At 37.4% G+C, this 15,007-nt stretch overlaps 2 protein-coding genes across 3 annotated transcripts; one reads left to right on the forward strand and one right to left on the reverse strand.

Moving 5' to 3' along the window:
- Window positions 1-460: 460 nt before the first annotated feature.
- LOC143459536 (transmembrane protein 43-like) lies at window positions 461-4,186 on the forward strand. Its single transcript, XM_076956741.1, has 6 exons — window positions 461-683; window positions 969-1,097; window positions 1,590-1,804; window positions 2,020-2,284; window positions 2,538-2,757; window positions 3,271-4,186. Exons 1-6 carry the CDS (start codon window positions 546-548, stop codon window positions 3,474-3,476), a joined length of 1,173 nt encoding a protein of 390 aa, XP_076812856.1. The 5' UTR covers window positions 461-545; the 3' UTR covers window positions 3,477-4,186.
- Window positions 4,187-4,450: 264 nt separating this feature from the next.
- Window positions 4,451-12,509, reverse strand: LOC143460613 (protein NLRC5-like). 2 transcript variants are annotated; one of them, XM_076958197.1, is made up of 8 exons: window positions 12,074-12,509; window positions 11,754-11,912; window positions 10,666-10,819; window positions 8,935-9,109; window positions 7,092-8,396; window positions 6,793-6,882; window positions 5,809-6,080; window positions 4,451-5,598 (listed from the first exon to the last, which is right to left on the reverse strand). In XM_076958197.1, the coding sequence occupies exons 4-8, from the start codon at window positions 9,005-9,007 to the stop codon at window positions 5,362-5,364; spliced, it is 1,977 nt and encodes a 658-aa protein (XP_076814312.1). In that variant the 5' UTR covers window positions 9,008-9,109; window positions 10,666-10,819; window positions 11,754-11,912; window positions 12,074-12,509; the 3' UTR covers window positions 4,451-5,361. The 2 variants fall into 2 exon arrangements, with proteins under 2 accessions (XP_076814312.1, XP_076814311.1); XM_076958196.1 differs by having other exon boundaries at window positions 8,935-10,819.
- Between the last annotated feature and the right edge of the window lie 2,498 nt (window positions 12,510-15,007).

Raw genomic sequence — 15,007 nt, forward strand, 5'->3', positions numbered from 1 at the left:
GTTAAATAGATAATACTGTATATTAGTATTGCGTAAACTCCATGACGTGCCGCATAATCTTAAGACCTTACTCACCGTACGAGGCAGACGTGTCACCTGTTAAGACATCACTTGCCACATATTCACTCGAAACTGGCGCATAAGTATGTGGCGCGTGGTCGTAACTGCATCGCCAGGGACAGTCTGGCTGGTGTCTGACCAAAGCCAGCCTTTATCCCTTTAACCTTGTATTGTAATGTCATACAGTACTATTGTTCAAATCAATCAAATTGTTCGATTATATCTGGAAAGTTGGGGTCTAGTATACAACTGCACAACCAGATGATGTCATAATTTGAGTAGCTGAGGCCTAGTATAGAAAGCCATCCTTTGGTTGTGCACTTGCATACTAGACCCGAAATTTATAAGGCAGCAGCAAACAAGCATTATAGAATTTTTGCTATACCTTAATTTGTTTACATTTTACTTAAATTTGAAGCTTTTACCAAAATATTATAGCCTAACTGTTATGATGTTTAATTAAAGTTCTGCATTAAAATAAGAGAATGGGGCCTGGTGACGCACACAAAGTCACTTATCGGCATAAACCAGGTTTTCTGGAGAGAGTTGGCCAAAGCTGTACGGGTTCACTGGTCGGCTTGGTACTGTTCCTGGCATCATTTTGTCTACTTTACTATAATGAGGTGGGAAAAATACAATTTTTAGTCCAAAACCATGAAATTGATTTGCACATAATGTATAATGTTTATGTAGACTGCTCAAGAAACGGTTGCTGAGTAAATTCATTTGCCAGCGTCTTTTATAGACTTTTGTAAAATTATGAAAACTGTACAATTTAGAATATGTAAATTTTAAATTGTATTTATGTTTTTACACCATGTTTATAGTAAAATATGAACCCGACCCAATAGACTAATAGAGCATAAACCGTTCCAATAGACACTTTCTAAGTTTGTGTGCACTTACAGGGTCTCTCTGTTGAAATGATGGAAATTCTTGATGAAGCTTTAAATGAAGTGATTCCCCTTGACCTTGATGCTAAAAGCCTCTCCAATGGAAGATTGGTTCATGTTTCTGGGCTGCTTCACACAAATAAGGTTTTTAATATCAAAAATACTATGTTTGCCACCAGTCAAAATTTCAACAACAAAAGATACTTATCTGAGGTTTGACTCTGTTTTAATGAACCAAAGTTTCGCGAACCCATGCGGTTGACCTTTGACCGGGCAGGTTACAATTTAATAGAAATTAAATTTTAAACACTACAGCAGATGGGTCATATATTATTATAGTAGAGCAAAAATGTATCTGTTTTTTAACCAAGGCTGTAGAATTAATGCTTGTACCTGTCCACTCGAAAATTAATGGCACTACTGTCTCTAGATCATTAATTTTTTATGTTTGTAACTGGACTAGCTTATGTTAACAAATGCTGATAATAATTATCATATTATTTAATTTCTTCATGTTTGATATTTCATCAATATTGATTTATGGTTATACAGGTTTTTTTTGGTTTTCGACCAAAAATGGTGTTAACATTTTAATTTCCACCTTAGTTGAAAGTCAAACTCAATTTTGCAAAACAGGTCTTGGGTGATCCAAGCTATGGTGTTGCTGTTCCTTGCGTCAAACTTCATCGAAAAGTGGAAATGTACCAGTGGGTGGAGCACTCCACGTTAAAAGAAATTGACGAAGGCGATGAAATTCGACAAGAAACAACCTACACCTACAACACAGAGTGGTCGAGCACCTCGGTAAAAAGCAGAGACTTTGCAGAAGAATTTTTACATCAAAACCCAAAGTTTGTGTTCACTTATAAAGAAAATTGTTAAACCAGTAGCTTTGTATTGGATGCCTTGAATGCTATGACTACAAACTGCGTTAAATATTGTTCTTCACCATGTTGTTTGAAAGCGAACCATCAAATACCATGCACTTTGTTGTAAAGCTTTTTTTCAAGTATTGCTGAAGTTTTCCACAATTAAAAATATGAGTCAACTTGCTATATCTATTTAGGGAAATCCCCTATGAAGGGTGGACTCAAGTTGCTGATGAGGTTTTCGTTGAAGGGGTGAAACTGTCTACAGACCTCATCAGCAAAATCAGTTGGACCCATCCAATTGTGGTGCTTCCCCCACCCAGAGAAGGGTCAAATGCTGTTGTTCATGATAAATATTACTACCATGGCCCCCACCCGGGGGAACCAGAAGTGGGCGATGTAAGGATCTTTTACGAATGTTCGGGGATATCGGGGTCAACAAGAATAGCGGCTCAAGAGAGGGTAAGTTTTTTGGATTTGTTGTCAGGTAGCTGGTCGTTACCAATGACCATATCTGTTGCCAAGTCAAGCAGTGAAGCATGTTCAAGCTTAACAGCTCACTGTGCTGCTTACAAGCTGGGTATTTAGCATCGTGGAAGTGCTTTTTAGTGACCACGGTTAAAAGGTCATATTCGTGCTTACAATATTGTGTTGCCGACACCAACAGCTCTTAATTCAACATGCAATGATGTACAAAATCAGTGCTTTTTGACAGATCAGTATCATTGCCATGTTCCGCGACGGTCAGTTCAATTCATTTCCACTGAGGAAGGGCCGAGCCGTAGAGTTTCTGTATCGAGGCTCAAAATCCATTCAGGAGATTTTTGATGCGGAACAAGCATTGAACACGGCTCGGACTTGGCTTCTGCGTCTGGTCGGTTTCCTTCTCATGTTCGTCGGCCTCAACATCATGACCAGGATCATTGTCACGCTCGGTGAATTTTATGAAGGCTGGAAATTCTTAGCTGTTTTGTGGTTAAGATTTTTACATATTAAATAAAGTGTAAGCCATCACCTTAAATAGCACATATAGGAAAGATTTTCTGCAATTCATCCACCCACCGAAACACTTTGCATTATTTTAAGGCTTGAATCACTTATTTCAACCATAAATGTTTCCATCTTGTGTGACAAACTTTGCTGATAATATAAATTTCATCCCGAACCCTAAGAATAGAGATTGGTATAGCGGTATAGCCTGCAATTAATATCGTAACTTGACTCGAAGCAATTATGCCACCAAACTGATGGCTAACAACGAAACAAAATCTGGCAATTTACTAGCTCAAGTAAATTGGTTTTAGTTGGACTGGAAGTTTATGTCCGCAAATAAACATAACATACTTTCATGATATATATCCAGTACATTCAATAAGGAATTTTTTTCTTGACATTTCATTTAATGTAAGGAAATTATTCTATCTTTAAATTCACTTCTATGCCCGTAGTTGTTTGGATGCCGATAGTTGGAAATGTCTTGAACTTCAGTGTGACCTTGTTCAACTTGACCTTAGCCGCCTCACTCTCTCTGCTCACTATCGCCCTCTGCTGGATGTGGCATCGCCCATTATTCGCGACTTCCATATTTGGAGTTTCCCTTCTACCCTGGTTCTTGTCAGCAGGTCGAGCCAAATCTACTCATCACAGAAGATAGGTTTAAATCTCGATTTTCAATTCAAGGTTCTATTTTATTCAAGCTTTACACTTTAGCAGCTGGCACTTGTGTATTCTTGTACTTCATTGTGGTATTTTGATAATTTCTGCATTTCCACGTGCAATGGTGCAAAAAACTCAAATAAATTCAAGTAATTCAATAAACTCAAATTCTCGTTATTTTTGTATGACCGTTAATGTTCATTGTTGAATATTTTTGCAGCAGCTGTTTTTCTTTAATCGGGCAAGTGCTTTGTCTGGTGTTCTGTGCAACTGGATTTCTTTCACTATGTTTGTCGCTCACTGCTATGTCTTTGTTACTTCAACATTTTGATTTTGTGATTAATGTAGTTTCATATTTAAAAGTGTGTTTTTTAAAAGCTTTTGTTGCTACCATGTACTGTAATTTACAGAATATGCATTGTTTTAACGATTGTACTGTGCACTTTACAATTTTGCTAAAACAAGTCACACCTCTCAAACCGTCCCAACTGGTAAGTACCAGTTCGACCCAGAATATTGAGATTTCCTTGAAAACGTTGGAATTTTGTGTCATGCTTTGAAAATCTCACAAAGACAAATCAAGTCCAGAACTGTTTTTCATTTTTGGGAATTACCCGCGCAAATGGCAGTTCACAACGTGTAGGCAGTATGCGGAAGGTAGATTGAAACGTGCTTGAAAATTGATGAAATGGGATTTTTAGCCCGAAATTCTAGTCTTGAGTTTAGTGAGCCATTGCAGCAATATGTGATTTGGTTGTTTTTTTTATAGTAATAGCCTAAGTGACATCTGTTTCAAGCTAATGTTATCAACTGAAATCTTAAACTTGTTATTGTCATGTTACTGACCTGTCCCGTTATATGCATAAATACTTTACTTTGTGACAAGGTCGCAAGATACTTCTGCCAACAATAACTTTCATATCAGTGAGCACAATTCCACGATTTCCAATTAAGAAGAGGCCGAAAAAGATACAACGGTTTAAAAGATTTAATCTTCTCTGGATGTGACGTAAAACATTAAGTCACAAAAAATTCTGACGAGAAAATGGACCAGGTTCAATCTGTTTAAAGAACCGCTACCTACTAATATACTATACCAGGGGTGGGCAAACTATTTGAACCCGAGAGCCGCTTTGGTTTTTAAATTTTTACTGACGAGCCAAGTCATAAGAACTTATGACGTCATAAATAATTAATTTATGTCGTTTAATTGTTCCATATCTGCATTCCTCAATCGAAAAATATCATTAAATTTGGATAATTAATAAATTGTCATCAATGCTGGCCTAAATAAGGAAAAGAAAAAGTGAGAAACGTTCATAAACAGTACTCTTGGTAGTCTTCGCAATTCTATTGAAATTTTACGATTCGACTAAGTTTTAGAAGAGCCATAAAAAACATGCCGAAGAGCCGCATGTGGCTCGCGAGCCGCAGTTTGCCCACGTCTGTACTATACCTAGTTACCTACTAATATGTCTTTCATAGAGAGAATTATAAATAAACTCTAAATCTGTCAAACAAAATTCTATACAGTATTTTCCCAAAATACGACATTTTCAGTTTTTACCTTAAAACAGAACAAAACCTATATTTGTAGAAATTAAAATCTTTTACATTAAATGTGCACAAAAATACACAAACTTTAAAAACAAACTGAATGCAAGAAAATTAATAATAATCATCGCTTATGATGTCACAATTATCATTTCCTCATTATTGTGAGAACAAATCACCAACTTTGAAAAATGTTTAATAGAAACATCGATTCAATATGACATCACAATGAGCATTTTATCTTATTTTTAGTTTTTGTTTAAATTTAAACGGTGTCGCTGGTACTTTAAACAAAAGCATGCAACGAAACAATATGCTTCATTATGACGTCACTTTGCGCGGAGTGTGGTGCCCGTAACAACCTCGATTTTCAGCTCGGATTGAATCTCGTTTAGATATTCTTGAATTTTGTTTTGTTCATCTTGGTTAGCATATCTCTTTCCTCCAGGAGTATCACTGAAGCAATTAAACATCCACAGATCATCTCTCACCACTCTTAACAATGCGATGATGTCATCGATGTTTGATGATTGCAGGTTGTTGTAAGTGATGAGCATTCGTCCAATCTATATTTGTAATATCACGTAATAATAACTCGGCTTATTAATAAATAGTTACCTAAGTAGGCCTAATAAAATATGTAAATTGCAAATGCATGTAGGCTTATTTAAACGCACATTTTTGCTTAATTCATTGTTGCTTCACATTGGACTACACTATTGGTATTGTTACATCACATAAACCAACAACAATAGTTGAGGTCAATAATATCTTACTTGTCCTGGTTTCATCTCTTTTATGGCCGAAGCGATCTGGTGAAATGAATTCTCGTCCAGGTAACAGCCCCACAGACTGAGCCGCTCCAATTGCTTTGTGACGTGTTTCATGACGAAGCAAAATCCTGGCACGAGATTTGAATTCATCGGCTGCGGTAAAACTAGTTTTGCTGGAAAATGCTCTGCTGCTATGGTCGCGATGGACGAATCTTTTCCTTCTCCAACGCAGGCGTAAAGGTCGAGTAGTTTGTGCGTGAGTGCATCATTACGGTCTATATAGAAATACGTTAGTTAAACAGCGGCTGCTGTAGCTTATATTTCACATCCAACAAGTATTAGCGTCTTAACAAATCAATGAAACAACAACAAATGTTAGTGCATAATTAGAATAAACCATCTTTGTGTGTATTAAATCAAGAACGAAGCTTATTTCAATGAAGTTTGGCATATTGGAATAACAGCAAACAGAAACTGGCAAATAACAGAAAAATGATAACTTTAAAGACGACAACGCTCCACTATTGGTCTTTGCATTTGTCCAAATCTATATTCAGATCACTCCTAACATATTCCTGTGCATCGTACCATCGGCGTACACAATACTTCACTGATATTGTGGCATGAGTGCGTCAATTTTTACTATTCATATTTCATCTCCCTTCAACAGACATGTTTTTGTGTTCGGCTTTATTTGGTTTATTTGAGCGTTTCTTTAAACTCTGAGAAGTACCAAGTATAAGGCAGAACAATAAGCTGGTAGGGAGAAACACTTCGTGTCGTGTCGTTGGTTCAGCTCAAACAATTTCACCTTCACCTACAAGGGTTTAAATTTTGAAGCGAAGAAAGCAGTGATTAGCCACTAATCGCCGGTACCGCCATTTTCCGTGTGGACACTTTCTACTGCCCCCATGTAAACTGATTAAACTGAAATACATAAAAATCTCAAAAAACAAAAGTAAAACGATAAAATCTGATTTAACTAACCTCGAGCAAGTTTCATGAACTCGTCTGAAATGATTCTTAGATGTCGGATGAGATTTGTTTTTAGAATTTCCCGTTTTTTCTGAAGATTTTCTGAAAAAATTGTGAAACCATTCAAGCCATGGTATGGAAAGAAAATCTTGTTAGAAGAACTAAGTTTTTTGTCAAAGTTGTATTTAAAGCACTGGATAAAGTCACGGCTTATCGGGAAACAGAAATAAAAAATGAAAACCCAAAAAATGACTGTGATGCTATGATAGTATGCTATAGTATAGACAATCCACATTTTTACAGGCTTGTACCTGAACAAGTTCTGGATTCCATATCTAACAAAAAACCACTCACAAATCGCCGAACAATCGTCCAATAATCGTTAAAAAGCGATTCTTCCGCAAAAGCAACAAATTGTTCCAGAGGCATTGCATGCACGATGTAAGACGCTGTGATATGATCTTGAAATGTTTGATGACAAAAGCAAAGGCTGTTGCTGCCTTTAAAAAGATGAATTTTGTGCATCGGGTGTTTATTTGCGTGAAGTTGCACTACAATATCACGAACAGTTGTTGAGTCCACTCCTCCATCTCTCAGCTGCTGAGCAGTTATAGCAACTTTTCCGTTCTTTGTTGCATCAAACGCAAGAACTCGCAGCTTCTCAACCAAGTTTTCTGCATCTTGAAAGTTGCGACTGATTGTCAGGTTTCCCATCACTGTTGCAAATAACCTTGTGACGGTGGATGCATCACCAATGTCTTCTGATGGATGGATGTTGCTGGATATCATAATCTGCAGCATCAGGGGATTTCGACACATGGAAAGCATTTGGCTGAAGTTACTTTTGACTTTGTCCCAAAGAGCAGCATCGGCAAAGGCAAGGAATAATTGCCGCGTGTCTCCAAAACAGAGATCTCCTAAGGCATAGGTCACTTGAGGTCGCGTCAGCTTCGGTAGATGCAGCATTGAATGAGGACGGGATGTTACGACAAGCAGGCTTCTCGGAAAGAAATGTCTGCGGAAAAGATTGTAGACCAATTGGTTCTCAGGAACACAGTCGTCATAGTTGATTTTGGGGCACTTTTTATCAAGAGTATATTCAGCTTGATCAAACCCATCCAGTACTAAGATGAGTTTTTCGTCATTCTTCTTCAACCAGTTGAAGGCATCTTTGTAAACCTTTTCATTCTGACCTGGAATTATATTGTCCAGTAAATATTTTCTCAGTGTTAATGGTTTTTCATAGTTTGTGTCCTTGAAGTTTACGTGGAAGGAAAGTCGTTGAGGCCATGACGAAGATTTTGTTAATCTCTTGCTTAAAATAGTTTTACCACAACCGGCGTTGCCAATGATGCTGATGAATTTGCCTTTTTGCTTCAACAAGTCATCGAAATAGATTTGTTTTATAATATTATGTCGGTAAAGTTGCCTATGATCTATGGGTTCGTCTTTTTCAGCAAAAGGTGTTGACGTGTTCTTTTCGTCAAACCAGACCTCATGGATTGTCGGATGGACGACTGGAATATCTTGAGCATTGACACCTTGAAGATGTAACTCTTCATTTCTTTGAAGATAACTGCTGTGAAGGTCGATAACTTGTTTGATGGCAATCTCTTCTACAAAATGAAATTAGAACTGATTTAAATCCACAGCAGTTTAAATTTGTTGTTTACAAAGATATGCTAACTATTAATACCACGCTTGATGCCGCATGTTGGGCAATACTCAACCGTGAACAGATATTAAAATGATGTTAATACTCGAAATCAGCTTCACTTCGCTTTATCTTTACAATTTATTCATCTTGACGGAAAGCGTCTCAATAAAAAAATAATGCAAACGTTTGTAAAAAACATGAGTTTTCTATGAAAACCAGCGTTTCAGAATCGTTCAAATATAAAAAGTCTACGTTTTAAATATCTAAAGGAAAGAAAATTTAAACAAAATATTTAAGGGAAGGAAAATAAAAGGAACCGAGGTTATAAAAGCGTCAAGTGCTTTTAATCTACCTTGACGGGAACTGGGCCAGGAGTGCGCATTAGATACAACGTCGCTGGTCAAATGTAACTACTGGTTTTAAGTTATGAAAATTGTAATAAAGAACAACAAAAAGCTAAAATGAGTTTCAAATCACAATGCAAGTACTGTACTTACCATTCATGACCGGTGCTTGGTGCAGAACCGCGTCTGTGATATTTATATTTGACGTTGTGCTTTGTTCTACCATGGCACTTGTCAGGGTTTTATTTGAATATTTAAAGAAATGTGATACAATAGTCTCCCAAAAACATTATATGTAGTCACTTGAGGGTTTCTCTGTTTTTTTTTGCTAAAATCAATCAACACTAAATAAATTACGAAAAATTTACGCAAAATTTTCACGCAACTCTATATAGAACTGCCATGCTTGTGTAATTGCGCCATGAACTGAAAACTCCGTCCCGCTACATCAACAAATGAAACAAGATCGCTCTGTATCGAGGTCAAACGATACGTAGGCTACAGATTACAGTAACAAAAGCCAGTTTGACAATCAGCACAATGCCACACCTTCCAGAATTACAAAAGGCCGAAAAAAGGCTTTTGCTGGGCCAATTGTTATTTTGCTGTGAGGTTTGAAAATTTTGTTGTGGAAAAATAACTGTTTGAAGCGGCAGTACATAAATATTTTCAGCCATTTTTATAAATTAATGGTAAAGTTCCTTCGCAAAAAGTGCATGCTTTGCAAAAGTCTATCGATCGCAACTAATATTATTTGTGAACTTCAAAAGTATTTTGCTTAGAAAAATATGCACGTTGTTGTGGGTAAAAATATCTTGTGCAGATGTGAAATATTGTTCGTGAAACGAGAACCCAAAATGTTGGGACGCAAATTGTAGTTGGCACTTGTGGGCCACCGTAGCCTCAGGAATAGTTTATAAGCCTACAGACTTTTACATCTTCAACATGTTCTTTATCTAAGGTCTTTGCATCTGTATCAGCTGTTGCTATAGCGCCTCACAAAGGCTCTTCGACGTTGACACCGGTTACTTGTTTCTTAAGGTTTCCCGTTTGGTGCAAATCAACAAGTGAGAGGAACAATGCAGTTGTTCTTTACAATCAACAATGACGTCACCGTACGAAACAACACTCATGCGATATTACCAACGTGGTCAATTAAAACAGGCTTAAATTTGTTAAAGATCGATGTTCGTCATCGGGTCTGAGAGTTTTGTGCAAATTAAAACAAAAGCGGTTGTTTGCTTCAGATTTTTGAGATGCAAGCTCAGTAAAATCTGTAACCTTCGACTTGGCACAGCCGCATGGACAAGCCAGCAGTAATAGCAAACGAAACGAACGACACATTTTTACCCGGCGAAAGCTAGCTAACATTAATTGACCAACTATGAGTACCAAACTGCACTTTTGTTAAGTAGCATAAAACACTGGACACCCGCTGTAAGATTACCGTGTTGCTGCGTTTTTAACCAAAGAGCAACGTCAAGACCAACGAAATCTGCACCATTTGTTTGCCACCGTTGCGGTTTTGTCCTAAAATTTATTCAGTCGTCAAAAATTTTTGCAATAAGTTTTCTGGCAGAGCTAAGTAGCAGCAGAGGCGGACTGGCCTACCAGGAATTTTTCCAGTGGGCCCGGTAGCAGAGAACCCTACTTTTACGATTATTGTATATTGTTGGCAACTTACTCTATTGCAACCACATCTACACATAATCGTTGCAGATTACGCTTAGGATTGTTTTACTCGTTTTTCCCACGGGCGATTTTTTGGCGTGATAGTCCCTGTGTGTAATAAGGTGTCTTTTGTTGCCGATTTACAAAGGTTAAAGTTTGTGGCGAGAAAAGTGGGTAACATTTATAACCACAAGCATTGAACTTTGAACTTACCAGGTATGTTTATTGATCATCGTATGTCTATTGTAAGTGCATTAAATTTACTCCAAATGTTACAATTTTTTAGTTGAACCTTGACTTCAAGACAATCGAGTTCCCAATCGCTTTCCGTATCAGAGATCGAGATTGTGCGATGTCCATTGCCTTACTAAACGGAAGAAGAAATATTATTAAGCAAAATGATTGTCAACAACAGCTTTTCCTTGTTTTGAAGCTGAATTCCACCGAGACCAAGTTAATTAGACAAACTATCTCCACTTTAATGAAACAAAGTGAAAAATAGTTAAACAAATGTTTGAGTTTTTATGCGCTTCTAACACTCAAAAACATATTCGTATGGACAAAGCACATTGGCTGCAAATTTCAAATGAATTTACCCGGATTGACGCTTATCTCGTTTAAACCCGAGAGTTCGAATGAAAATTTTATCATTATGTAATCTAATGTCGTTTAAAGGTGTTGAAAATCTTTGCAAAACAATTTTGATTTTGTCCAAAAAACAAACATTTTTAAAAGTTGTCCGAAAGTTATTTCCCAAAATCAATTTCCAACGTAACACAGTATTGTTTCTAAGATACATGGAACATTGCTTGAAACAAAACTAATGGCTGGCATCTCGCATTTTAGAAGAAAAACGTGAATCAATGCAACATACCGTATTAGTGGTGTATTTGCTATAATTAGGTTTCCCCATTGTAGTTGATTTTATTCAATCACATATGATGTTATTTTTCAAGAATCTGGTTTGCAAAAAACAGCTTGATCCCAACGTCTGTTAAAAACACTGAGGTTATGGCTTAAGATTTATTCCATATTTTCCTGTTATGTTAACACTCCTTTTTGTTGATATATTGTGCATATTTTTGCTTGTAATTTTATCTTTGTTTAGGAAGAATTACTTTTCACTTTTTACCAAGTTTGAAAATTGTTGTTTGTTTTTAGTGAAATGTAATAACGAGCTTTGCATTTAGCTATACTTTTACCTTTAATGCTATCAATAGGCACTCAACATACATTGCTAACTACTTGATGATAACTACACACTGAGACACCTCGCAGACCCATCACTACACAGGCCTCACCTAGCATCTCATGTTTGCAGGTGACCTGGTGGTCACTTGTTTTTACAATGGACGGCTTGAGTGTGCAACCCTCATAGGTGCAGCCCCATATCCACGTGTTCCTGTACCAGAGGGTGGGAAGGATGTGGACGGTTGCGGTATCGGGACCACGGTTTGACACTGAGTTGAAACAAACAAGGAAACTACTTCGACAAAAATTTGAAATACTTCGGTATACTGTACATGAATTTGAACGCAGAACATAGAAACAAGTGATACAGTACAATAACAAGTAAGCACAACTTCATTCTAATGAACCAAATAAACTAAATGTCTCCCACCTGTTATTTTGCAAAGGATATCTTGCGGTTCACCCTTCGCATACTCAGCTCTCACATCCCAATACTTGCTCTCATTGAAGCTCTCTACACAGTGGTAAGCATCAGATTTTGTTCAGTGACAACAATATTGATGAGCTTAGCATTGTCTGTCACAGAGCCTGCATTGCTGATCACAGATTCCCAACAAACTGTCTTTCCCCCATCGATATGCGCCATGACTACAGTAACCCTTGTCACATTGACAATTATAATTTTAGATAAACAGGAAAAACTTTAGTGAAGTAAAGCACAGTAATTTTAACGACTCAAATTTTCGTTAAGACATGACATAATTAAAGAAATTAAAACAGAGAAACTTTTGTGGAGTCTATTAACTCAGGGTACAACCTGTCCATATATTTGCGACTATGTAACTAAGTGCAATGCTAATACATAGCAACTACAGTCGACTCCGCTTAATTCGGACACTTTGGTTCCGCTCACTTTTGGCCGAATTAAGCGGAGAAGCGGCTTTGTCCGAATTAAGCGGAAAATCGATGGTTCATTTCATGGTCATGCGTAAAGGCAAACAACGCATTTAAAATACTGTAGTGTTGCGTAATAAATGAATTGCACCTGCGCTATACTGCAGTAATTGGCACTGATCGCATAAAACGCACAAGAGTACGAGTAAATGAGTACGCATAAAACGCACATTCTGAGCCGCTTCCTCTCTGGCTTTAAACCTCGTCCACGAAGCATAGTCTCTTCACGTTGTTCACGCAGATTTGCATCATTTTTCTGCCAATCTTGCAAAGTACGTTTTGATATCCCCACCAACGCAACTAACTGCCGAACTGTCAAGGAAGCGTCGTCATTTTTTTCTTCGTTTACTTTAGTGAGCAATTTCACTTTTTCTTCTAAACTTTTCTGTACCATTCTGTTCTACAAGATGGTCGCAATGGTACCGAAGTAAAAGCGACTATGAAGCTGGCACGGCGTTATATGAGTTCATTGTCGATTGTTATCGCATCAATCGTCATTGTTTCACCATAATCACTCATAATGCAACTGCATCTTGTGTTAAAACCAACCAAGTACTGTTTATTGTTTCATAACCTAACGATAGGAATTGCGAACCTGTGTCCGAATTAAGCGGAGAATTGTCCGAATTAACGGGAGTTTTTTACGTTCAATTTTTACTTTTGTTCCGTTCCCGAGCATTTTGGCCGAATAAAGCGCTTGTCCGGGTTATCCGGTGTCCGAATTAAGCGGATTCGACTGTATTTGAAATGTGATTATTAGGGCAACCAAAAGTCAATATGGTCAATTTTTTTACCTGCTCAGAATGCTATGAAACAAGCACAAAACAAATTTCAGCTTTGTACGACGTGTGGTATAGAAGTTATTAGGTGAGATAAAGTCAAAATGTTACGTTAGGTCAAAATACGGTCAAATTGTTTCGTTAGGTCTCTTTTTTAGGTCAAAATCTATTAAACTTGTAATTTTGTAACCATTTTGTAATATTATTCTTCCGTTTTTCTCTTTTCTTGTACCGCAAACAATTCCAGTCCCGCAAATTTTATTTAGAACCAAAGCTACAAAGAGAGGGAAGGCTTTTCAGCGCGTTTGGTGACGTCACGATGTGACGTCATTGCATTTGAAACTGCAAGTTGTCAATCTCAATACAAAGAAACGAAAAAAAAGTCAACATTAGAAAAGCATTTTGTCATTTTTAAATGCAGCTTTAGATTAGAAAGTTGCTGTAGACCAGTGGTTCTTAAACTGGGGGGCGCGACCCCTTGGGGGGCGTGTAACATTCGTAAGGGGGGCGCGAGAGATGACAAACTGTATATGAGCTATGTCTAAACATGCTTTCTTGACTTTCACTATAGGTTCATTTTTACTAAAATTTTAAAGTGTGTCACGATGGCAATTGTATTTTTGAAATTTGGTTTCCGAAATACGTCAATTGTTACGTCATAATATTTGGTGTTTCTCCACATTGAAGCGTATCGTTTTCGTTTACTCATTCATGCACTCCTAGCTCGACTAACTGTTCTCTTTTTGCGGTGACCTGTTTTTTCTCACAACGGGGGGCGGGGTAACAAGAAAAACTTTTACAAATGTATCACTTGTAGAAATACTTAATTTACATTAAATGCATTTTCTTTAGTTTTACAATTATGATGAATACAGGAAACCAGATGTTTTTGCTACTAACCTGTAAATATCCGATTAGTTTACGACGTATAATTTTCGAGTCATTAACGATTGAAAATTTGTGTGCAGTGTCGGCCACACATAATAAAAATACTGGGATCACGTCAATTGACCGTGAACAAATTCACCGGCGATAATTGGTCGTGGTCAACTGACCGGCAACAAATTGGCCGGCGACACAAATCAACCGCTACGCATTTTATTTTTATTTTTACGCAAATTAGCATTGTTGTTTATTCAAATTATATGATTTAAGTGATAATATGATTTGAGGTCAGTTGGTTCTAGGTAAATTTACGTCACGGTCAGTTGTCCCCGGTGAGTTTGTTCGCGGTCAATTTCCCACGGTTAATTGTCGTGGAACCGTCGTTTGCAGTGTAGACTGTAGAGACTATCAGTATAGCGTTTTTCAAAATGAGGTCAAAATTTAAAATTTTTAGGTCAAAAAACTGGTTGCCCTAGTGATTATTAAGCCGGACCAGTACAGCAGTGCTGTGGAAGGCTGGTATATCCTATTCAGGCTAGTCTTGCAAGAGCGCCTTTTAGCGTTTTATTAAGCAGCACATGAGGTTGGTTGGGTTTATTTCATTTTGCAGTCAGAATTGCAGACCTGAATGGAAAGGAATACCACAGCACTGCAGTACTGGCCCGGCTTAATAATCACATTTCAAATAGAACATAACCTAACGCGTGTAGTGTTGAAATAACTTCTAAAGAAACATCCCATTCTTC

This window comes from Clavelina lepadiformis, chromosome 5 (genome assembly GCF_947623445.1).
Source record: "Clavelina lepadiformis chromosome 5, kaClaLepa1.1, whole genome shotgun sequence".
In the NCBI taxonomy this organism is placed as follows: domain Eukaryota; kingdom Metazoa; phylum Chordata; class Ascidiacea; order Aplousobranchia; family Clavelinidae; genus Clavelina; species Clavelina lepadiformis.

Bases quoted from the DNA above. Each gene is read 5' to 3' on its own strand.
- LOC143459536 (XM_076956741.1), top strand. From the start codon at position 546: ATGGGGCCTGGTGACGCACACAAAGTCACTTATCGGCATAAACCAGGT. The intron at 1,805-2,019 runs GTTTGTGTTCAC...ATATCTATTTAG, and splicing joins TTTTTACATCAAAACCCAAA to GGAAATCCCCTATGAAGGGT. The intron at 2,758-3,270 runs GTGAATTTTATG...CTATGCCCGTAG, and splicing joins CAGGATCATTGTCACGCTCG to TTGTTTGGATGCCGATAGTT.
- LOC143460613 (XM_076958197.1), bottom strand. From the start codon at position 9,007: ATGGTAGAACAAAGCACAACGTCAAATATAAATATCACAGACGCGGTT. The intron at 6,883-7,091 runs GTACAAGCCTGT...CAATTTTTTCAG, and splicing joins GGAATCCAGAACTTGTTCAG to AAAATCTTCAGAAAAAACGG. The intron at 5,599-5,808 runs GTAAGATATTAT...TTACAAATATAG, and splicing joins AAGAGATGAAACCAGGACAA to ATTGGACGAATGCTCATCAC.